Source organism: Drosophila willistoni, chromosome 3R (assembly GCF_018902025.1).
Source record: "Drosophila willistoni isolate 14030-0811.24 chromosome 3R, UCI_dwil_1.1, whole genome shotgun sequence".
Taxonomy (NCBI): domain Eukaryota; kingdom Metazoa; phylum Arthropoda; class Insecta; order Diptera; family Drosophilidae; genus Drosophila; species Drosophila willistoni.
The window spans coordinates 10,872,656-10,898,618 of record NC_061086.1 but is presented as its reverse complement, the minus strand read 5'-3'; the positions used below and the strand labels follow the sequence as shown (position 1 = coordinate 10,898,618).

The 25,963-nt window shown below is 34.9% G+C and overlaps 1 protein-coding gene across 3 annotated transcripts in view; it reads right to left on the bottom strand.

Annotated features, from left to right (window-relative positions):
• Positions 1 to 1,780: 1,780 nt before the first annotated feature.
• LOC6651205 (sex determination protein fruitless) overlaps positions 1,781 to 25,963 on the bottom strand; it is a 150,967-nt gene continuing 126,784 nt past the window's right edge. For all 3 annotated transcript variants that reach the window (XM_023179990.2, XM_023179991.2, XM_023179993.2), the window contains 6 exons: positions 12,033 to 12,180; positions 11,774 to 11,974; positions 10,868 to 11,704; positions 9,658 to 9,942; positions 8,140 to 8,272; positions 1,781 to 3,066 (listed from right to left, as the gene is read on the bottom strand). In XM_023179990.2, the coding sequence (XP_023035758.1) occupies positions 1,877 to 3,066; positions 8,140 to 8,272; positions 9,658 to 9,942; positions 10,868 to 11,704; positions 11,774 to 11,974; positions 12,033 to 12,180 (2,794 nt within the window). In that variant the 3' untranslated portion in view covers positions 1,781 to 1,876. The remainder of the gene's footprint in view (positions 3,067 to 8,139; positions 8,273 to 9,657; positions 9,943 to 10,867; positions 11,705 to 11,773; positions 11,975 to 12,032; positions 12,181 to 25,963) is intronic.

Sequence of the window (25,963 nt, the reverse complement as noted above, 5' to 3'; positions counted from 1 at the left end):
TTCTTTTTCGCAGCACAGCAACACAAAAAAAAAACAAGAACTTAAAAGATAAAAACAATAAAAGACACATCAAACATCAATATATGGAACACATCATATGGATTTTCAACACCCCTCCTCCTCCTCTTCCTGCCTATTAACAATATTATTATAGTTATTATGAAATTAAACAAATTTAAACCGCTGAACAAGATAGAAAAGTGACAAAAACAAAATAAGAGCAAAAGAGTTAGAGTCAGAGGGAAAGTCAGAGAGTAAATTTGAGATACATTTATAGCCCAGGGGGAAGGTAAAGAGTGAGAAAGAGAGAGAGAGATAGACAGATAGATAGATAGAATAAGAGTGTTGTTTAATTAAAACAAATATAATTTTCAATCATTTGGCCAATTCCTGTTTTTTTCCCCATTTTTTCAGTTTGTTCCAATTATTTATAGAAATTTGTTGTGTAAGTTTTTGGTTTTTGATAAAAGAAATAACATATATCGATATATAGTAGGTATATATACATATATCCGACTTGAAAATACATATCTTAATAAAAAACTTAAACTGGTGCTTAAAAATGAGCTTAGAAATTTTTCAAAACTTACCGTAATTGGAGTGCGCTTTGTAGTAATTATTATTATTTTTTTCTTTTTACATTAGGGACTGTTTTTATTTTTTAGATTAATTGTTTAGTTTCTTTCATTTTTTTTTCTTTTTTTAGTGTTTTTATTTAATAAAAAGAACTGGAATTTGATTTGAAAGAGATTTATTAAGTAGGTAAAGTTAAAGTTGTTAAATTTCATATTCAAGTAAGTCTTTGTATGTCTGTGAGTGTGTGTGTCTGGTGTGTGTGTGTGTGTGTTGGATTTGAGTTTTGTTCTATTTGTTTTGTAGTAAGTACAATTGCATTATTATTTAAGTAATTTGATAGATGCTTAAAATATTTCATTTGAATTCTGTTAATTGTATTTCCTCTTTGCCCAAAATTGAGCGCAACAAATTTCAATGCCTTGAATTTTTATTTTAAAGGGGGGCCCATTTAATAGATCTTTTGTTTCGTTTGAAGGGCATTGAAATTCGGTGCGCTGCTACTATTTGAAAACTTGAATTGAAATTGAAATTCATATGACACAAACATACTTATGTATAATATATATTGTTGATCTGTTCTGATCATTCTGCTGCTCCATTTGTTAATGTTGTTTTTATCTCTTTTCATTTCGTTTTTTTGGTTTTTGATTATTTATTACTAAGAAAATTTACTAATATGGCACAAAATATGAACAAAAAAACACAATAATTAGTTTTAACGTTTCTACTACAGCACATGTTAAGTGATAAATATTTATGTATATATATGTAGTTAATATATATATATATATGTAAATAATAAATTTCAAATGACTGGATCAAAGTGGAATTCTAATGTAATACTTTCATGTCAAAGTTTTGTTCATAATTAAGTACTGGTCTCGGTATTTCATTTTCTTTTCTTTAAGTACATAAGTAAATCAAATAATAAAAAGTGTCATCTCTCTACTAGAAGGTTTCATTATGATTTTTCATAACAATAATCAAAAGTCTTCAAGTCAACTACGAGTAGAATATACATACATATATATATATATATATCTTTTGCTTAAAACTTAATTACGTATTTGGTATTTCATATATATTTTTGTTGTTGTTGTTGATTAAGTTGAAAACCTTTTGTTTGTTGTTATTATTATTAAAATTATTATTTGATTTCGATTCGATTTGATTTGCTGTGTAAAATTGCAAAGCGCAGAAGAAGAAAGGAAGAAAAAAAACTATCTTATGTTTATTATTAAGATGGGGGATAGACTATAATAAATCATAATCCTTGCCCTTTGTCTGTCTAGACAAGTGATCACATATGTACATAATGGCTAAAGAAATGATCCTTGATATCCGCATGCTTAATCTTGCAATGGGCCTTCATGTTGTCACGTCGCGTGAACTTTTGACCGCACACGGGACACTCATGACTCTGAGGTCTGTGAATGTTGGCATGATGCCAACGATTCGAGACGATCTTGTTACAGCTGACACAGCGATACAGAGTGGGCAGTGTCCCAGACAATTGGACAAAGAGCGTCGAATAGTCAATGTTGTGATCTCGGCGGGTAGCTGCCGCAGCAGCAGCAGCAGCTGCAGCTGCCGCCGCCGCAGCCGAGGAAGATGCTGCCGAGTTGCTGCCGCCGTTGCTGCCGCCGTTGCTGCCGCCGTTGCTGCTGCTGCTGCTGCCTTGGGAAGCTTGGGGCTGCGGTGAGTTGAGGAGTTGAGGTGGTGCCGTTCCAGCTGATGGCTGATAATGCGGTGAATTGTTGTTGCTGGTCTGTGTATGAGTGGGTGGTGCATGATAGCTGTGTCCAGTACCCAGATCCAGTTGATGCGGTGAGTTGTTTTCGTTGTTGTTGTTGCTGTTGCTGTTGTGAGGCGATGCGACATAGCGCAAGTGCGCCTGCTGGTGGTGGTGCTGATGGTGTTCCCTATAGCTACTATTGGAAGCGGGTGAATATGCCGACTCGGCTGGACAATCGCCAGCAGGAGAATTGTTGCTGCTGTGCCTCATCAAATGTAAAGGAGCCTGATGTGCCGGATAATGGCCATAACCCTGATGATGATGATGATAATGCTGCTGCTGAGAAGGATGATGATGATGATTATGGTGATGATGATGCTGCTGACGATTACAGCGTATGGCCCGCATATTCAACTCCTTGCACTTGTATTCACAATTGTAGTTGCCATCCATATATATATCCCCTGTTGTTGCTGCCGTTGTTGTTGCTGCTGCTGCTGACTCACTATTCGTTGTTGGCGTGGCATAGACAACAGCTCGACGATATTTTGGCGTTACATGGCGATACGACATATGACCATCATCTCCGTCTAATTCTTCCGCTTCAATGGACATGGGAATGGCCATGGGCATGTTATCCTCATCGTGATCAACATCAACCTCGTCATCATTGACAACGGCCGCAACGTCAGCGTCAGCGTCGTCGTCGCCGTCGACGTCATGCTTATTCGCATTGTTAAAACATTTAACGCGACCTGCAAACATTTCGCTTGTTGTCATATTAGGCGTTATCACTGTAGGGATAGTGGGTGGTGGTGGTTTTTTTTGTGGGTTCTATAGACGGACTAAGGGTGAGGGTAATAGTGGTTGTGGTTTTGGTGGTGGTGGTGGCTGGAGCTTAAGCATGGATTGTAATCGCTCTCCTCTTTTACATTCCATGCACGCCAATCGAACTATATATGTAGATATATATATCTGTATCAGTATGGTGTGTGGGTATACGTGTGTTTAATTGTGATTTACTTAAGTGTGAACCAAACTCGAATATTGTTATATATTTTTAGAAAAAGTCCTGCATGATTTAACTCAATGAAAGAGTTAGCTGACTCAGATTGTTAAACGTAATATGACATAGAAACATATCTTGAAACTAGCATGAACTCCTAAGCCTTTACTAAGGCTTACTTATCGCTCTTTAAGGATATTCTTATCGGGCTCTTAACTTTAATGTAGATATCTTAATTAAGTAAATAAAAGAATGAATTGTCATGGTTTCGGCACTTCTCTAACTAACTACTTTATAGAGGGGCTGTACTTATTACTCGTTACTTTATGGACTTGACTTTATTAACTTCTGAAGCTCTAAGATTTTGATTACTTTTCCATTAATTTTCCTTCAATATCTAATCTTCCCTTTAAACTGATATCAAACTAAAGATTTTATATACTTTTCCATTCATTTTTCTGTAATATCTAATCATAGTTTAAGACCATTGCAAATTTCACTTGACTGGCATAAAAATGAACTATCATAATCTAGTTATAAAAGTCTAATTTCTTATGGTAAATTGAACTAACAAACAAAAATGATAATACATTCATTCATAGTCATTCTTTTGGAGTATTATTTGAATCTACTATTAAGATCAGGACCGTTTTCTATGATATATCATGCAGGACTCTCTAGTATATAAGATGGAATAATAAGTATGTAGGCATAGGCAAATACGAATGAAACAATTGATGTCAAATATTCGTTTCTCGATTTCGGTTATCAATTTCGGTTTCGGTTCCACTTGAGCAATAAATATCGTATACGTGTATGTATTTTGTTTTTGTGTGGCAAAACATAACGAAAGTAATTAAACTAATTAACTAAATTAAACATCAGGGAATAAATGTAATGGATTTCTTGCTTTACTAAGCAGCGGCGTTGGAGCAGGGGGTGGGTTTTGGGGAGGTCATTGAATAATTTGAAAACAAAAGTATATATAAAAATATATATTACATACATATTCATTTTTAAGGAGGAGTACAAAATCATAAGAGATTATGGTGGCATCTTAATGTGTATATATGTATATATATGTATTAAAAAATAAATTAATTAATCAACACAAATCGAATGCTGGACTTAAAAGCTAAGGTATCGGTACGGTTTTTGGTTCGGCAGCAGCAGGACAACATTTGGGAGAGCTCTAATTAACTATTTAGCTAAAATAACAAATTAATAAGAGTATAGTTTGCAACAAAACGAAAAGATCAACAACAAAGTGTCAAATAAGAAAAAAATTCAATTAAAATTAATCAAAAAAAAAAAATGAATAAATTAATTAACAAGGTAAACTCAAATATGTTTGTGTCATTTGGTTTTCTGTTTTCGGTTTTTTTTTTTGTGGGCTTAACCTGTTTTATAATACAATTTCTCATCATATAATATAATAAATATATTTATGTATTTTGGGCTTCAATGTTGCAACAAATTTAAGTATTGAATTAGCAATAATTATTCTTTTTTGTATATATGTATAAATAAATATTGTTTTATTTTGGTATATTTTACATATTCTTTGGCAAATTCCAGTTCTTTTTTTTTGTGATTTTTTATTGTTTTAATTTTCTTTTTTTTTGGGGGGTTTTCAGCAGTCGTGATTGCTTGACGTGGTTTTTGGTGAGAGGGGAAATGTAAAGGGTGAGGAGGTGTTTTTCTTTTTGGTTATTCTTCTTATTTTTTAGCTGTAAGGTAATTCAATAAATTTTGTTTTTAAATTTAATTTCCGCTTTTGTTTTTTGATTTTTGGGACAAAGAGGATTTACTCTTTGTTTTTGTTAGGATTTTGATACGACTATAACACACACACAGAATCACTTAAGCACACACACACGAACAAACAGACACACACACACACACATATATATGTATGCAGAGATAAAGTAGGCAAAAAAAATAGATATTGGAAAATACATTTAGTAGATAGCTCGACAGAAAACCAATTAAAGTAAAACAGATCAGTCCAGTTTACAGCACAGCAGCTCGTTAAAACAAGTGTTTTAATTTTTTTGTAGTTACAACAAAAATGAAACAAAGAAACGGAGGGGAAAAAATGACAAAAGAATAACGAAAAAACACAATTACAACAATTTATAACTATATAGACTGATATTTAAATCATAAATGTCAGCAACAAATGTTAGTAAACAATGAAATACACTCAATATAAGAAACCTACTGATTTCAACTTCGATATAGACCGAAGCTTAAATACCCTTTCAGACAAAACGGAAAGTGTCTGTGACTGTCTTTTTGAAGCTTTGACTATTTCGACCATTAGTGCTTACTTTGGTAGCACTAAAATGTACAAGAATTGTCAAGAATGATATAGACTAAATTTAGGAAGAGTAAAATTTGTAAAAATCGAAATGGTTAACTCTTTTTTAGTTTTTAATTACAATATTGCTAAAAACGTTTTGAAAATGCACATTTTGAAAGGATTTTCGATTTTGCAACTCTTTCTCTCTCCTCTCTTTCTCTAAGCTCTAAAAAAGAACTAGGAAAATCTCTTCATAATTTTGTCTTTAAGAAAGTTTCAAGAACTACTTTTTTAAAAAGAATTGGTTACAAAAACCAATTGGATTCTTCAAATTCGACTTCTGAACGAATAAACTATATAAGATTAGACAGACTCTCTTCGGGTTTCGCATTGCTGGATTATCTTTTGATCCTAACTGATCATAATCGAAAATTTACATATAATTAGACAGACAGACTTAACAGGACTCTAACTATATAAATTGTTGAAAAACAAAGATGAAACTGTAAAAAGTTGTAAGTTATTTTTTGTTCTTTTGACATTTAGAAATTTTGTTATTGTTATGAAGATACAATGTATATATTCTGATTTGTATGTATCTGTGTGTGTGTGAGGGTGTGTGTGTGTGTGTTTTTAACCATTTCTTAGACAATAAGTTGCAACATTAAAGACGAAAATAGTTTGAAAAATTTTTGTTTTAAGATTTTGGTATTTTGTTTTGCTTTTGTTTAAGCTTGTTTGCTTTTGATTTTTGTAATATTGTAGTTTTTGTTTATGTATAAGAAATAAAGTAAAGCGTAAAGAGAAAACGAAAATAGTTTAAAAAAAAATTTAAATAAATTAATTGGATGTGTGTGTGTGTCTAGAATGTATGTAGTTGGTTTTTCTTTTGGTGTGCGTCTTGTTCTTATAATTTCAAATTATATGATATTGTTATTATCATTTCAATTTATGGCAATTTTCTATAAAACTAAAAATAGACAACTTAGTGCTAAAGTATTGTTTGTGTAAAAATATATATATGTATATAGAAGAAAATGAAAGTGAAAAAACTCATAATAAAGTATACAAAATACATAAAGTAAAAGTAAATTCGAATTGAGAGGATATGATATAGAGGTAAGTAAGTATACAAATACATATATAGTATGTGTGTTTATAATATAGTTAGGCATCGAAAAAAACATGCAACATGCGGCACAGCAAATAGCAACGCCGATGGCGATATAATATACAAACTAAACCGTAACTAGACGAAATGTCGATAAAAGTAAAGACAGATAGAGAGAGAGTGAGAGAAAATAACGGAAAAAATAACACAATTCGCCTAAAACTATAACTATTCCGATAGAAGGATTACTACCATATAATATACAAATACAAAACAACAATAACAAAAAAAAAAAAAAAAATAGAATACTTAACTATATATACATATAAATATATATATATATATATAGATATATAATTATATGTATATATATACTTGGTAGGAGAGGTGTTGATCTGTGGCAAGTTCTATATCGTATCTCAAACTTAGATTTATCATTCAAGAGAAAATCAAGGCAATTGCCCCAAAGAATTGAAATTAAAATAATAATACATACAAAAACATGAAATAGATATAGCATAATTCTAATAAATTTTCTTTATAGTTTTCTTGTTTATAGTTAGATTTGGAAATTTTGTTTCACTTTGAGAGATTTTTTTGTTTTGAATGGGCATGCACAGGGGAGAAAACTAAGTATAATAACAGAACTACATGTATAGAGTAGATTTTGGGGGGGAAATTGAAAGATATAGATACATTATTTGTATTAAGGTTATTAGAAAGCAACCAAAATATAGTTAACAACTATTCACTATAAAAATATACATTTAACTGTTGCCCATTCCAATATATACATGTATTCCTGCACTCTCATTTTTGAATTGGGTTTCGGTAGTTTTTTAATATTAATATTAAAAGTATTTTTAGTTTGAATTTTATTATTATTTTTTGCTGTTCTTGTCTCTACAACTAAATATAGGATAGCTCATTGGTTGGCAGTAGTGGGGGGTGGTGGTTGGGATAGGGGGGTTTTGATATGGTGGGGGTTGAGGTTTGTTTGTGGTAGTAGAGTGGATTTTAGGGTAAAACAGTTGTTATATATATAAATTGTTTACGGGGGGGAAAATTAAATTAACGAATTTCTACTAGATCTTTACAATAGTTTTTGTTTTTTTTTTTAGGTTTTTACGCGTTTTCTTGCACTCTCAAAATAAATATTTCGAAAGAAACTAAACCAAAAAGTAAAAAGCTAAAGAACAAACTAATTTATTTAAGGTTTTTCTTGTTGTTTAGGTTAGGTTTTGGTTTTTTTTTTTTTTTTTTAAAGCACAGAGAGAAGAAGTTTGTTTTTTTTTCTTGCATTTTGCATTGGTTGATCGGTTGATTGGTTTGGTAGTTTGGTTGGTTGGTTGATTGATTGATTGATTGATAGATTGGTTGGTTTATTGGTTGGTTGTGGTACTTACCGTCAATGTTGTCTGTCTGATCGGGCAAATGCTTGGCATCGTTATGCTCATCTCTGGCATCGGCGGCCTGTAGAGCATGTTGCGTGAGCAACGTTGACATATCCTCCGGATGCATTTTCAAAGCAGCAGCGCTCTTTGTTTTCGAAGGGGGAAAATGAAAGTAAATTTAATGAAGTGAGAGAGAGAGAGAGATAGAGAGAGAGTTGGAGATACAATGTATGGAACATATTTATTGGATATATTGTAAAATTGCAAAATGCTTTCAAGTGTTTAGCTTAAGTCTATTTAAAATACAATACAAAATAAAAATATGTGCATAAACTAATATCTAATCCTGAGTAGTGTGTGTGTGTGCGTGTGTAACTGTCTTCGCGCTTTTGCTGACACCTCAAGGACTATTATCCTCGCCCACATTTATGGTTATAATATCCGGATTTGAGCGCTTTCTCGAGGTCTGGCTACTACTACTACTGCAGCTGGCCTGTTCTTGCAGCTCTCTTTCGTAGCATAAACGATGCGATTTGCATTTATTGTGATGATTAACAATCTCCAGGCGAAAATTGGAATTTCCCTCCACAAATGAGGTCCGTATATCGGCCAATTCGGTACTCCATTTGCGGCAATGCTTACAGTACATGGTATTGGCCCGCTCATCGTATTGCAGCCAATCGAATTGATATAACCAATTTGAACGGAAGCGACCACTTTTACGTGAGCCAGTTGCTGCTGGTGGGCCCAATGGTTGTTGTTTTAATTGCTGTTGTTGCTGCTGCTGTTGCTGTTGTTGTTGTTGCTGTATCAAACGTTGCATAGTTGTGTCCTGCTGATATTGCATTTGCAAACTCTTCAATTGCGCCTCCACTGCCTGATGTAGAAAGATCTGTTGGATGCTGCTGCTGCTGCTGCCGCTTGACAAATTCGTTTTGCTGCCACTTGCATCAGTTTCATTGATCTTTATTTTATGTCGGCCCACACAATAACAAAACAAAACAAATCAAAAAAAAAACAAAATTGTTTTTGTTGGATAGAAATCAAACTTAAGAAAACATGGCAAAAACAATGTTCTTGTAGAAGGAAGGATTTTTGTTACTCTTACTTTACGTCAGAGAAGAAGTTGTTGTTGAGATTTTTTCTTTTTGTCTTGGCCGATATTCCATTTTGAATACTATATATAGATAAATACACACAACCAATCCTTCATTCTGCTCGTTGTTGCTTTAAGCGGTTTTTCTTAAATTTCATAAACAAAATCAACATTTCAATTTCTTAGCTATTCTTGAAAGCATTTTGCAATTGTCTTAAATTAGAAACAAACAAAAAAAAAAATTACCGAAAAATCAGTAAAAACAATGAAATCAAATTAAAGCTTTACAAATTATATAATTTTCGGGGTTTTTTTTTTTTGGTCAAGTTATATATACAATTTAACTGGAACCATCGTACCGGTTCAAAAGAAAAAACCTTAACAAACTAAAAGTGTATGGAAAAATGTATGGCTTAGATGGCTTAGAGACTTACCGCCAAGTAATCGGTTGCCAGAGCCACATGATGTTCACGATGTTGTTGCTGCTGCTGATGCTGGGCATCCATTAGCTCCTGCTTAATACTTAGCGACTGGCTGAGACCGCTTAGCGCACTGGCTGCACCCACATTGCCGCCGCCACCGCCACTTAGATGGCCGCCACCGCCGCTGGTGGTCATTGACAATGGCGAATCGTGTCGTCCACCCGCATCCTCGGACTCTGATGTACTGCCGCCGGTTTTAGGTATCGGACTTGACTTCAAATTGCTGTGTGCGCTGGCCTAAAATGTGCATATTTAAGGAGAGAATAGAGTTGTGATTAATTAACCTGAATTGATAATTTAAATATGAATATAATAATAAACTAAATTCTATATCAAGATAGACAATGGCACGTTTTAAAATTATATTATTGGTGTCATTATGTATTATATTATTATCTCCTATCATTATCATCATCATCATTATGAGCATGGCCCATAAAAGTCATAAAAACGCCAACGAATTGTGGCCGAGACCCTGGCAAACTTGGAGAGAGTGAGAGCGGCACGTGCCATGCCAAAAAGAAAAAACTAAAACAACAATTTACTATATGATGATAAGCTCTACAAACATAGGAGCAAAATACAAAACAGACACACAAACACACACACACATACAGAGACAACTGAATAAAAATACTCTATTTATATATATGTTTGATTGTAGATCAGTTGACTCTATAAGCGGGGGAGGAGTGTAACTAGCTGTTAGTGACGATTTTGACAGTGTCATGTGAGCGATTCGAGTGACGGAAAGGGCAAAGCGTTGGAATGATAGGCACGGGGACAGGGGCAGGCGGGGTATGTGTGTGTTTGTGTGGGTTAGGTGCGTAACTTATCGTAAATGGCAAACATATAATACATATAGAAATGTTGGCAATGTTTTGTTTGCTGAACTTTCGCATTGTTACGCTTATGATAAGCAAATTTTTTGTTGGGCGAAACATTATTTCAGTTAGTTAAATATCATAAAAAAAGAGACAAAATCTAAATTACCTACTTATACCATAAAACTAATTTGTGTGGATTAAATTAAATTAAACTCAAGCTGATGTAAGGATTTTATAACATTAAAAGCAAGTGCTAGACTCTCTAAATTAAGTAAATAAATATAAATTTAAGCTTAATTAGCTTTAACTGCATGAGATTTAGATGGAATGTGTACCTGAGAGTCCTGCGGGTAGTGCCTGTCCTGTACATGGGCCGCATTCGCATGATGATGGCTCGAGGACAACGAATTATCACAGTTGGATGATGAGTTCTTACGTCTGCGCTTACTACTACTTAGCTGATCCACGGGCGTTGTGGATAGCTCTCTTTCACGATCCCTGCTGCTGTGGCGCTCGCGATTGTTGTTGTTGTTGCTGCTATTGTTGTTGTTATTATTATTGATGTTGCTACTACTGCTGGTATTACTATTATTGTTATCCTTGTTACTATAATCCAACTGTAGCAATTCATCCCGACTATCGGCCCGCTCCAATGTGCCACGCTCACTGCCACGATCACTGCAGGCATCGGTGCGACTATTCAGGGCATCGGCACTGGCACTTCGATTGGCAGCTGCAGCCGCCACAGCAGCAGCCACTGCTGCCGCTGCCGCACTGGCACTGCCCAAGCAGGGAGATCGATCGCCGGCACTGGACGATGTTGTTAGGCCCAATGCCGCGGCGGCAGCATTCACATTGCCACCGGCTGCTGCCACAGCGGCTGCTGCAGCCGCTGCCGCCGAGCTGCGTTCACTTAAACTGCTGCTGCTGCGTTGTGTCATCTCATCTCGCACATCGCGGTCGCAACGTGAGCGCAGGGAGTCTCGAGAATCGCGTAGATCAGCACCGCTGCCGCCACCGCCACCACCATTACCACCTCCGCCGCTGCCGCCACCACCCAGGCCACAATAGCTGGGTGGTCCTCGGCCAGTGGGTGAGCTGGCAGCTGAATCGCGCAGTTTTTCACAATCGGAACGATAATTCAGATTGTTGCTATCTGTGAGACCGCGCACCTGTTCAATGATAGAAGAAAAAGATGTGATAACTGATAATGTATAAAGAAAGTGTCTCTGTACACTCACCTGCAGACTCTCCGCTGTCTTGAGAAACATGGGCAGCGAACTTTGACCGACATTCACCTCACCCTTGTACATAAAGTCAAGCAGGGAGCGCATCTCTGTATATCTGACATCTTTCAAATAGATGATGGGATGTGGATGCTGATTCTGTAGGAAAATCGTCTCGAAATATGGACTGCAGGCTGACAGTATGGTTTGATGTGCCTACAAGCGCAAAACTCTTATTAATTTCAAGGATTTGCTTAATCTTTTAAGTACTTACCTTAACTGTTTCACCATCGCAGGCGAGCGTAACATCGCAGAGCGCCTCCCTCTGAAGTAATGAGGTTAGCACGCCGGTTAAATTTGTGGGATGATTGTTCCAGCGTAAACAGAATTGCTGGTCCATAGCTCCTTGGTCAGTGTTGTACCTGCAAATGATTAAGAAATCAAATTTTATTATTATATTAATAATTAAAATCGAATTCTGAAAGACAAAACTCTATTCAAAGTGCAAAAATTCAAATGACAACTTGTTTTATTTCATTTGTTAGCCTACTCCACTTTGAGATTCATCAAATTATATTATAAATTTCAGTTTTTAAATAAGAAACGATAAAGAATTAAGATTGTTGGCCCATGGTCCGATCATACTCAGTTCCCAATAAGGAGTCGCACATAGGAAGCACGTAATCTGGCTTATACCTAATTGCTCCCACACTACATAGTTAAGTGTCGAATCGAATCGAATGAAGTTGCTTTAAGGATGAAGGAAAAGGAGAAAACTGTGCAACTATCCAAACATCTAAAGACAGTTGAAGGTCTTCTAAAGTCTTTACATGCTCTCTCTTAGTGCAGTTAGAAATATAAAGAAATGTAAATTCATCTGTATTCTTCTTTATTTCAATCTTTATTCAAATCAAAATCAAACCAAACTGTCTGACGCTTTTTTTCGCAGGATGCAGGCAAGTTCACTTTGATCTATCTAGCTAATTAAATCATTTGGTTTTCTTTGATTTTGCTTATCAATTCCCTTTTCCGTTTCAAGTTACATCAATTTGCCGGAAACGGAAATGAATGTGACATTTCTTTCCGATTTGCTATCTATGTATCTATTTATATACGAATCAGAAAGCAATTCATCAATTTCTATTCTACTAACAAGAAATACCTACTTATAACTGATAATTTATCATTAAACACATTTGTTTATTACAATTGTGAAATGCTTGGGATGCTGATACTAAATTATTTATTGCATTTCCGTTTCCCGATGGCCGATAACATGGGTACACAAGAGTGTGCCTCTCTCTTTCTCTGTGTGTTCGTGTCTGTGTGTGTGTGTGCGAGGAGTGTTAATTGCCATTTGTTGCCGCCATGTTTTGTGCTATTGGCAAGCTGTTAATTACTCAGTTAAATAGTCAAAACTGACATAGAAAATTTAGTTGTAATGAAGACACATTCAACCCTAAACTGAACTTAAGATTAGCCAATTGGCTAACATTTATTGAGCTGTAATGGCTTTTGCCCTTCCTTCAGATAGGGAAACATCTTGTTATGTAACTTTAACTAAAAGTCTTCATAATAAAGGCGGCTCATTGAACAATTTAAGTAAAATATTTTTGGGAAAACCCTAAAAACTTGATGAAAACATGCTTATAATAAGCGTTATCATAACCGTTTTACGTTACGGTTTTATAGGTAATCATATATATGTATGTATATAATATAAACGTACATACTTGGCTATGAAATGTTTTGTTTTGTTTTACAATTCCTGGAATCATTCTTATCTTAACAGCCAATGTGCAAAGTTCTAATGCACGCAAAAAAGGCTCAACAAGGGGGAAGGAAGAAGGGGTAAGGAATTTTTTATGTGGTGGAGGAGCGTTGAAGGGGGCCAACAAAAGCGTTTTAATTGATAAGAAGCACTTTTGCTTTTCTTTAAGTTTTTTTTTTCTTTTCGTTTGTATACAATTAATAAAGAACACACACACACACACACACACAGACACCCACAAACTATATTAACAATAATAAAATCATTAGAAAATAAGAGAAAAGTTAATAATAGAAGAGAAACGTTTAAGAGTACATCAAAGTGAGAGAGAGAGAGAGCTTTTGGTTAGCTTTTTTGCCGGTGCGCATAGCGCTTAAACAAAAATAAATAAACAAAACGTCAAAGAACTTTTTTGCAAACTCTGAAGGAGACAACAAAAAGCAAGAGAGGGACAACGATAGAGAGAGAGAGAGAGACGAATTCAACAATATTATTAATTACAGCAGCGTGTGCGTGTCCGAAGGAGGGGGAGGAGGAGGAGACAGAGGGCCAATGGGGCCTGTGGGGTCGCTGTCGTAAGCGTATTTTATTGGCACCTCTTCCTCTCTCTCGCTCTCCCTCACTCTTCCCCTCTGACGTTTTTTTATGGCACAAATCAAATATATATGTTCGGCATCATTCTATTACTAACTAAAACAAAAAAAAAACACTCACACAGAGAGAGAGAGAGACAAAAATACTTTCGTTTTCAACCAAACAAAGTTTGCTGTTGTGCCATAAATTTTGTTGTTAATTTTGTTGTTATTCTCTGCCGAATTTCTTTTAATTTGGCAACTGACATTGCCAAAGCGTAGTCGCTTTTTTATACCCTATATAATTACTATGGCCAAATGACACGTACTTGCCATAGAAAGCTATGGCTTAATTATTGTTTAAGCAATCTCACAAAGTTTCTTTCAAATTATTATTAAAAATTGCACTCGAATTTCACATTCTTTGCAAATAATCTGAATTCTTGAAACATTCTAAGGGAGATCTTGTCTATATCAGTTTCTGATTACGTTTCAAAGACACGCACGTGTCTTTCCCTGTTCTAAATTTGAATGTTGGAATGAGGATGAGGATCTATTTTTGTTGTTTATGCTTAAATTACTTGGCGCGTGTTTTGCTCACACAGTTTAGTTAGCTAAAAATTTGTTTATGTTGTTTTAAACACATCCATACATACACACATACATACATACATCCATATCCAAATGTACATAATTTGGTGTGAATATTTCACACCTTTTTGTAAAATACTTGAGGCAAAAAGGAAAAATTAATTTTTGCTATACAAAATTCATTTCAATAAGGATTTAATTTAAAGTTTTGATCTTAGAATAGTATAAACTTATAAAATAAGTTTTACAACTTTTCTTTTATAGTTAAAAACATTTACAAATTTAAGTAGTTTTTTTTGCTTTGCTTTTATTAATTGCTGATATGAAGAATTTCAATTCGTTTAACATGTAAGTAAACTCATTATTAAAACTTTTAACCACAATCAGCAAATATTTCATTTCCTACTTTATAATTGACATACTAATATACAAATATGTATATAGGTTTTTATTGATGTATAGTTAATTTCTTATAAAATTTTTGTTGATTAAGTGATATGTAAACAAAAGTAGAATGCAATAACATCATTGCACACGCTGGCGCCAGTATATTATGTTAATTTTATATTGTCATATACCCTAACTGAAAGAAAGACCCTAACTGTATTCACAAAAGCTAAGATAACATCTATAATATCATTCAAGTGCATAAGATAGATTTCCTATAGGATATCTTTTATGGGTAGGTCTGGCAATCCCCCGAAATGTCAAGTTTTTCGTCTAGTTTTTGACTTTTTTCATTATTTTATAGTTCCAACTTCGAACCTACTACACTATAGCTTATATAGTCAAATCTAATTGGTTGGATAAGCATTTGAGGTGCTCTTGCTATATCAGTTTTCAAGGAAACTTTTATATTAACTTATTAGTTTGTTCGGCTGTCTTACTGTTCATTTGATTAATCGTTTACAAAACAATCTACAATATTTCAAAGCATTTTCAAATGATGATAGTATAATTCATCAAAATCGTATGACTATATGCATATATAATATATATGTTTGTATAATAGAATTATAATTACAAGTGTATACGATAGCAATTAGCCAGCTTCGTGGTGTTTTTAAATTATTTGTTTCCCTCTGTTTTTGTTTTGTTTATTTAATTTTTGTTTTCATTTGAAAGCAAACGATTGCAGTTTGCATTTTCACTTGCACTTTCAATGCAAATTTGCTGGCGCTGCTGCTGCTGCTCTTGTTGTTGCTTTTGCTTTTGTTATTAATTAATGAGAACGGAAAGTAAAGAACTTTTACTTTCAGCAGCGACGTCAACTTGGCGTCGACAGCGATTGTCGCTGCTTACGTAAATTGTTTAAAAATATGTTTACGCTTATCAGAAAAACCACTTGAGAATGAGAATGAGAGCGAAACTCGTAAGCTGGAATGGAAGACAGAGAGAGAGAGAGAGAGAGGGAAATGGGGGGTATAAAGAAGACTAGGGAGACTAGGGTGAGATGAAGGGAAAGGTAGGGCGAGAGGGTGCCTAAAGCGAATAAACAAATTGCGCAATATGTTAAATGCCGCTCATCATTTTGCTATTTATACAAGACGAATGTACACACGCGCATTGACCCCCTCTCTACACCTTTCCCCAAACCACAGCTTGCTGTAATATGACTGGGGGAAACAAAAAAGAATGCTTAGCGCGTAATCAATATCAAGGGAAGATGCAGATATAAGATAGATAAAAACATTCACACACACACACAACAACACACGGAAAAGCAGAAGAACAGAAGAGAAGAGAATAGAATAGCAAAAAAAAAAAAAAAAAAACGTTTTGTCACGCGTCAGCAGCATATTTAGATAATCAACGCTAACTGCCAGTCATACAAAACGCACACACGAACCCAACACACACACATGTGTGTGTGTGTATTCCTTCATATGCGGCGGCGCATGGGGCGTATCAGTAATGGCCTTCAACTTACAGTTAGTTGCGCCTTATCGTGCGAGGCAGCAACGTAACGTAATGCGAAAGCGTCTCAGTTGGCGTCGCTGCCAGCAGCAACAGCAAAATATGCTGTAATATCGCACATAGCCCAAGCAGAGAGACGTTAGCCAAATAGTTTTTCAATTTACACGTTCTAAATAGTTGAGCAGCAGCGAACAAAAAAAAAAACAAAACGCTAAGCAGAAGCGTAGTGAACGTATGTATCTGAGAGATACACGAGCACTTTGAGCACTTCTCGAGTGTTGCGAGAGAGAGAGAGAGAGAGAGGTAGAGAGAGAGTGAGCGTTTCGACTGCGATAATAATTATAAATACAAAGTAGTTTGTTGATATTTGTTGTTGGTTTTCAGTTTTTGCTTTTCTTTTTTTTTTGTTTATCTTTGACGTTAGACGTTAGAACATTACATGTTGGCGTAGGTTGTTGTTGCTTTACTTTATTGTTAATGGATTTTTTTGTTCTCTCTGCCTTATTTGTTGTTGTTGTCTGGTTATTGTGTAAAATTTACCGTTCTGAGTTCAATGAACGCACCAAGGCGGGGGGCAGGGGGGTTATAATAAACAACAGAATCAATCTCTGTGTGTTAGGCCATATGTAAATCATAAACTCTATGCGATTTGTCCTTCAAACTAAGAAAATAAAAATGATGCTCACATTTAGATAAACAAAAATTTATATTTAATATTTCTTATAAGACACACACACACGACGAGATATATATATACACATGCAGAAGGCAAACAAGATCAAGATTAGCTGCGCGGTTCACCTTGGCTCAATGGTCAAGTGTGCAAAAAAAAAAAATCACAAAACTCTGTGTAAAGTTGGTAAAGCAAAAAAGAAAAAAAACCAAAATGAATCAGCCAAAAGCATTTGAAAAGGTTTAGCCCCCAAACCAACTAGCATTTTGTAAAACGATGAAGGTCACAAGTTTACAGATACAGATACAGATACAGATATAGATACAGATACAGATACTTGGCACCAACCGTGATTGATTAAACTGCCTGTAAGCTGTGGCCATTTAGCCTTAACTTAACTTAAAGGCTTGGTTGTTGCTGTTTTTTTGCTTTTTTTTCGTATTTCTTTTGCCATTAATACATTTAACACAGTTCAAGCCAAGGCCAAATGTAGGTGGGGATAGGTTATTAGGTGAAATGAATAATGCTGGGGGATTCTCAAACATGTTTATATGTGGGTCATTATGGCACCAGTATGAATAAATATAGTGAAATAAAACTAAAGCAAATAGAAACTTAAACTTTCAGCACTTTTTGGAAAAATTATTTAAATTTTTTGGTTAACAACATTTCTTTACGTTTTCTTTTAAAGATTTTGATAAACTTCATTCAATATGAGTTTATTATCCTTTGTTTCTTAAAGAAAGCTATTGATCAACTGCCTATAGGACGAACCATTTAATTAGATGATTAATATATTTCAGCTTTTAGATTTTAAATTGAGAGTAAATGTTAACTAGTTTCATATCCTATTGGCAGATTGATATGAAAATTTTGCACCTTAGTAAGACTTTATCGATTTGCCGATCTTCGGGGAAAAAATTGAAGAAACTTTCCTCACTGAAGAACAAAATGTTACCTAAGAAAGTATCTACATATGTATATCCTATAAGTCCTTTTTGATACGTTAATATGACCGATTTCGCACCCTCCAAACTCCACCTATATGGATTTTTCATTGGTATATATTGGCTATAGATCATGCATTTGATTATGAATGCCACAAAAACCTCAAATTGGAACTGATCTGGACAGACATTCCGCCAACCTGCTGGACATAAGGTTCACCATCAAATGGAATTATCTAACCGACTACACTCTCTCGCAATCCTTTGTATTATTATTACTATCTTTAAATACGTCAAATGTTAATGTGATATCATATATTTTGTTTATTATTCCACTGGACAAAGTAAGCAACATTTTCAAATGTGTAACGCCTTTTAAATACAACTTGAGTAACTTTCATTTAGTGAGAAATGCTTTTTGTAAAAAGGAAGTATTTAACGCAAAGGAAGGAAGTATTTATCTGGAGTCTTGAGTCTAGACACAACAACATAGCTATCGGAAGTTTAACATAGTTATTAAAGACTTTACATTTGTATGTCTAATAAAAAGGAAGCATCTTAAGTAGTTCTTTAGATGTTTTTTCGTATTAAACTTTTAGGTTAATGTGCAAAAGTGTTCGAAATCCATTCATTTTGAATTCATATCTACGCAATAAACTGACCTAGCTAAAAGATTTTCCTTGATTATTATTGCACAAACGGATTGTGTGGCCACTTACTTACGTACACTTTATGACATGAAGCATACTAATAATTTAACAATTCTAAATATATGCATATAAGAGAATGAGAATGAAGAATATTTGGTGGTAGTGGTGCATTATTAAGCAAAGTGGTGCACAAGATACATTTTACATTTGTCAGATACAAATGTGTTAATTGCATTCGCAGTGCGTGAGCCAGGAATAGAATTCATTGCTTCGTCCGACCGACGAAACAACCAAACGACCGACCCATCGACCAAACTGCCCGCCCACACGCAAGTGTTTATGCAGCCTAATAGTTGGTGGCAGTAGATGAATTGAAACAGCGCCAAATCGTCGGCAACAGTGCGAAACTGTGTCGAGCAACGTGTGGGCGAAGAAGTGCAATATTGTGTAAAACAACAACAAAAAATATCAAAAAACCAAAACGCACACAAAAAAAAAATGAAATGAAAATGAAATTAGCTGACTGCAACGGCTATTACAGAGATATACTACACTGAGAGAAAACCTAGGCCGAATTCACAGAAACTCAAGCCCTTTTTGTTATATTTTCATAAGGATAAACTACATACTATAAGAAAAACTGGAGCAAGGAATAACATGGTTAATCATTTTTCTTAAAATGTAACAGAATCGTATATTCGACTATTTGTTTTATGTTTTTGGAGTTGTAGAAACTATTAGAAATACTTATATCTCGAGCTTTGACTTATTTCACACACACATTTTCAAGCTTGGGTATTTGAGGTGAACTGACACCAAAAGTATTTCCAGGAGAAATATGTTTGGCAGTAGGGCGCGTGACTAATAAATCGACTGATCTGAAGTGAATTCAAAGGCAGTTATTACTCTGATGATGTCATATGTATCTCTATCTTATTACTACTACTGCTGCTGCTGGACTCTAATGAATGGAGACTTCTCTCTCCCTTTCTCCCTCTCTCTCATACTCTCTCTCTCTCTCTCTCTGTCTCTTATGAGGCCCACCAAATATGTACCTATTGTATGCGATTGAATCCATGTGACTCGATGACAGAGCCAGCGTGTGTAATAATTACAGTTAGCTTTGTTGTATAAAGTGGTTGCGAGGGCGGTATAATAAATTGTAGACATTTTAATATTAGATTGACAGTTTTTAAATGTTCCTTCAACAAGCAAAGTTCTGTGCTTGCCCTAAAAATCAAAAGTGATTCCCCTAAAGTTTAGGTATAGTTTCCTAAGCTTATGTCATAGACTTATCATTGGACCCTCGTACATGTTATTGTTATTATGTGGTCGAAAACCACATAATCTAAATCTTCCCTGTGTACTTTACCACCAGCACCAGGCAATGGCAACGGCAACGTCAACGGCAGCCTCTTGAGCGAAACTTAAGAGAGCTGTCCACAAAAACTTGTTAGCACTTCGAGAGCGCCCCAGCTCTTCTCATTTCTGTCGATTGTGAAATTTGCCGTGGGCTGACTGAGCAAATAAATTTGCTGAATGAGTTTTACAACTGCTGCTGTATATCAGAGTCCCTCTCAGAGTCCCCCCCCACCATCCCTAACTCCACCACTTGTGTTTACGCCTTGGGGCATATCCCCACATTTACTAGGTACTTGTTGTTTGTTTATGAATTCCTCTATTTTGCCTAGTTTTTTTTCATTTTTTTTCGTCTATGTTAATTTTTTGCTCACTTTTTGTGGTGCCTTTTTGGCGTTTTGTTCACATGTTGTTAATTGCAAACAGAAACTTAGCATTAATCAAGGTAAGATATTATTATATATATCTACCAACATTTTGTTTGTTAAGGGCTGTCCACCCCAAAAGGGTTTAGTGTGATTTCTTTTATGGGCTGCTAACTAAATATTGTGTTTGGATTGTTCAACTAGGCGTATGCGCAATATTGCGTATACGTCACGTGGAACACAAAGCAATTAAATTAGCACTTATCAAAATTCAAAATCGTAAAAGAAAAATAAATAAATAAAATGGCTAAGAACTGTGAAATTTAATGCAAATTGCATTTATTAAATTATTTTAAATGTTTTTTTGTGTCCGCAACAGAAAACTTGGCAAGATTGCAGTGCAGGGAAAATATGGCTTACCCTTTAATTATATAAGAAAACAATGGGTATGACTAGCAGATTGTGATTCCATTCATATTATAATTGTTGGCCAGTTTGTATTTTACTTTGCCTTTGCACACTAACTAGAAGCAAGACGCATAGGAAGAAGGTAATCATTGATTCCTCAACAGGGTATATTAAAATTCGACTAATTGAGTTTAGATGGCATTTGCCTTTTGGGTTAATTACGTCAAGCGCCTGCCTTCTGGTCGCTGTCGTTCTGGTAGGTTGTAGTTGCTGTTGTTCTTGGCTGCCAGACAGACACTTTTTAGGCAATTAAATGCGCTAATTTTCGCTTGCATGAGCTGAGTGAGCCGCATGTAAAACGAATTGTAGAAGAAATATGTTGTATCGTATCTCATCATCATCATCCACATCCTTCTGAAAATGATGACAATTCACATTTGGCGTGGGCAGCCAAAAAAAAAAATTGCACGCAGAGCGACATGACTACTGAGGTGAAGGCGACACCGACTGACTGACTCTCTTCGTCATCACACTTTTCTTCTTCTGTTTTTCTTCTTTTTGGATGATATTTGCAATTACAATGACAGTTTATGCCGGCTGTGGTCTGTCCTCTTGAAACACGCATTGTGTGTGCGTTGGTCGGTCGGTCGCTCGGTCGTCGTCTCTGGCTGTGTGTGACCCAAATTTGTCCACACTTAGAAATTGTCTACAAAACAACAACCAACGACGACAGCAACTTGGATAGCACTAAGTACATAATACAACAACAAAAAGAGCCAGCGCAGGCGTAAGTATGTTGTGTGTGTGAGTGTGCATGCGTGTGTGTGTGTGTGGGCCCACTTAAACCCTGCCAAAAAGCAAGCAAAACTCAGCGTACAAAATTTTTGCCGGCTGACAAATCGCGCGCTCATTGCGTGGGCAGACGATCATCTTGTACCTAACGACAACATGTGGCCCTAATTCATGCAAAAACAAAAGAAGCAACAAATTCATATACGAAAAATCTAAAGCAAACTATACATACAAAATTGAGCAACTTGTTGTGGCAAAATACGAATATCTTTTGCGGCCAAGCGACACATGTCTCTTATTGCCAGGAAATATCTTTAACGATACAGAAAGAGCGAGCATATGGGCGGGGGCAGGTTTCATGGAAGGGAAGGTAAATACTTTGTACAGCTTAGACCGAATATTAACAATTTTACATATAGGCAAGACTTCTAACATTATTGTTTATTAGATTAACAACTTCAGGCGCCTAATGAAGACAGTTTGAGATCGACCCTAGAGACAATACTCCGACCTTTAACTACTCTTCACACATTCAAATGTCTTGACACACATTCAACTATCTGTTTACCTTTTTAAAAATCCAAATATAATATGTAAATATATTTAATTGAAATAAATCGCTAGACATTTAAAACAAATGTCATATATTTGATTCTTTATTTATACCTTAACATATTTAAGGATATACCTCCAGAACGTAGGTGGATTTTATATAATTTACACGACTAATCTATTTATAAAATTCATAAAAAATATTTTAGATGGTTTAAGCACACACATAAACACACACACTAGTTTTGTATTTATTTAACATGCGTTCAATTTTTTGTTGCGGATATATTTATGTTTGTAAATAGCGGGAAACGCTTGAAAATTCAAAATTATAAATATGCAGATTCCTTCTCTACTCGAAATATAAAAGAAAAATACAAAAATCGTAGCTTCTAAATATACCACATAGTGAAAATAATTTATGTTTTTGTTTGCAAATACTTGGAAGGTATTCACATTCGAATTGGCATCTTGTCTACAGAGTTTCAACTTAACAAAATGACTACACAACTACAGAATCCGAAAATATATATATATATATATATATATGTATATATGTGTGTCTATATGTACTAAATCTACATCTATATAGATATGTCTATACTGTTATTTTTATATCTTCATACCCTGTGGCCAATTAAAAGCAATGTGGGAAGGAATCATTCTCCTATGTCCAACTAGAAAAGAAAGGATACTATATTCTGATTCTGATCAATTAACTTGTTGAATCAAGTCTAAAAGTCATGAATCTTGTCAGTTAACAAACTTTTTTTAATTTTATCTATCTTAATTATTACTTTCTCACACCTTTTACAGGGTATCAAGCTTATCGCTTTCAGGTTTTTATTTGCAAAATTTTGTATTTTGTATAAATTTATTTATAAGATGGCGCAAAATGAACGAAATACAAAAATAAACTACAACAAGAAAATTTGCTAAGGGTGCAAAAAAACAGCAAACCAACAACAACAACAAGACGAAATGAGCCGTAATGGGCACAGGCACGTAAGCATTTTAACAAATTGATGGCTAAGGGAAGGTAAGCAGCAGAGAAGGAGGCTGTGTGAAGGGAGGTTGGGAGGAAGGACCCAGAATGTGTGCTGATATTTTGCCAATGATCTAAACAGCTAAAGTGATCCACATTTTCATGTATGGACTCCTTCGTTGCCGGCTAAAATCTATACATAGGGTTAGGGTTAGGCAAGAGGGGTAGTAGGTGCTCTTGCACCCACTTTCTATCCATCTCTCTCTCTCTCTCCCTTGAGTTTTGGCCCCTTTTTTTCTTCTTCGCATAGTGTTTTTCTCTCGGCAAAATAACAATAAGAGCCTCCCAATATTTGCACAGTTGGTGCGAATACAACTCGCTCCGAATGTTTTGCCTCCGTTTTTCACACCGTCACAAAAAAAAAGAAATAGAGAAAAAACTTTTGTTTTCTTTTTCTAAATCACAAAAAATATACATATATATGTATATATATCTACATCTATATAATAAAACATTGCATAAATACATAAATAAATAACAAATGCAAAAGACAAAAACAACAATATTAATAAATAAATACTACATACAAATACATTTGTATGTATGTATGTATGTATGCATGTGTGTGTGTGTGTGTGTGTGTGTATATAGTTGTGTCTATTGCATGTATAACAACAATGCATTGCCTTTGTGCGCTCAAGCGGGAGTTTTTCCCCATTTATTATTTTAGCAACCGTTAACTCAATTTTCTACTAAATAAATTTGCTGTAAATTTTTTAAATTTCTATACCCTTTTTTCTAGATTTGGATTTCACAGAAACTATTAGGCAAAATACATGTCTTTAGTTCTAAGAGTTCAAAAGGGATATAGTCAGAAATCGGTTCCATGTCAGTATCAGAAGATTTCTCAAACGACGCTTGAGGCTTTCTATGGAGAGAAATTTAATGAAATTATCCACAAACTTTTAAAACGACAACACGAATTTGTTTTTTCGAAATAAATTTCAAACGTTTTTCTATATTTTTGAATCAACATTATGTATTATGTTTGAAATGTCCATCTGTTGCGTCAATTTTACGCAAATTAAACGATCAGTCAATAAAACCACATGGATTAAATGCTCGAAGTTAATTACCACAAAATTTATACCATCTGCTCGTTATATTAAGGGAAATAGTATGGAAATCTTTGAAAAATGTTTTGAATTAATATAAGTATAAACGTAAAAATTTGTATATCTGGTCTCCACTAATATTCGCTGCGATTCCGCTGCTCATTGAACAATTTAATTCATTAATATACATAATTAATAAGTTTTTAACAAATTAGTAAACTTTTTATCCAAATAAAGAATATTAAATGACAATTTCTTGTCGATGGAGTGAAATATTGCCCTTCAGAAAGTCCTGCAACTGATGCACTAAGAAAGGATTTATTTTTCAGGATCTAGTGCAGTTTATTAGATTCAGATGGATTTCCAAAAAGAGACTGAAAATCATATTTGTAAAGAAACCACCTACGGATTATTCACTTCCATCTCCTTGGAGAAACTCTTGGTTTTTCCTTTGCCAAATAAGATTCTCTTGAGAGTAAGAGTGTGTAGAGTTCGGTGTGGTGTCTTCAAGATAACCTTTGCCTTTCTTCAGATGTGGTGGGCTGGGCAGGGGCGTGTGCCTTTTAATCTAAATTGGCGCATATATGATGTATACATACATTTGTATGTATAGAGATATGTGTGATGATGTATGGCACTATCTCTCTTTTGCTCCCTATCCCTCACTCACTAACTACTATCTATCCTTGTCTCTCTCGCTCGCTCACTTGGCCTCTATTTCGGTTCGGTTCGGTACGGTTCTATTCAGATCGTTTCGCGCACACCCTTAATTGTGTAAAATAAATTGCTGCTGCTGGCAGCGACGTCGACGTCGACTTTGGCAGCAACGTTAACGCTGACGTTGACGTTCTGTGTACTGTTTGACGTCAGCGGTAGCTTTTTGGGCAGCGAATTATTTTTTTTTTTTTAAATCGCGCACAGATTGTAAAAATTTAAATTTATAGATAATTTTCGCATGTTTTAGGTTTTTTATACAGCATTTGTATGTTTATATGTGTGTGTGTGTGTGTACGTGTGCGGTTGTACTTAGTTGTATATTTTTAGATAACTTTTACGCATGACTTGATATGCTAAATTGAATTGTGTGCGGGCGGCGGCATGAATTGCCATTCGAGAGTCAAAATCCTCTTGTTTCTTTTTACATCACCCAGTCACACTGCTATATAGCCATGTCGTATTGGATAGATTGTCAGTCAATCAGATATTCCAATAGATACAGATAGGTTCATAGTATGGGATTGTATAAAAATTGCTTTTAACTTTAGGAAATTGTGATGTAATTGTGGCTTGATGGGGCTGGCACTTTGGGGTAGCGTACAATGTTTTTCCCTTTTTTTAAATTTTTTTTTATTATTGCTGTCAACAGATAAGACTGAATGACTAGGGAAAATACATACAAACATATGTATGTACATGTGTATGTATAGACGTACAGTCGTCAGGTAAGGGCAGTTGAAGGTCCTTTATATAAATTTACACAAATTGAATAGTCTTCAATAATAATTTCG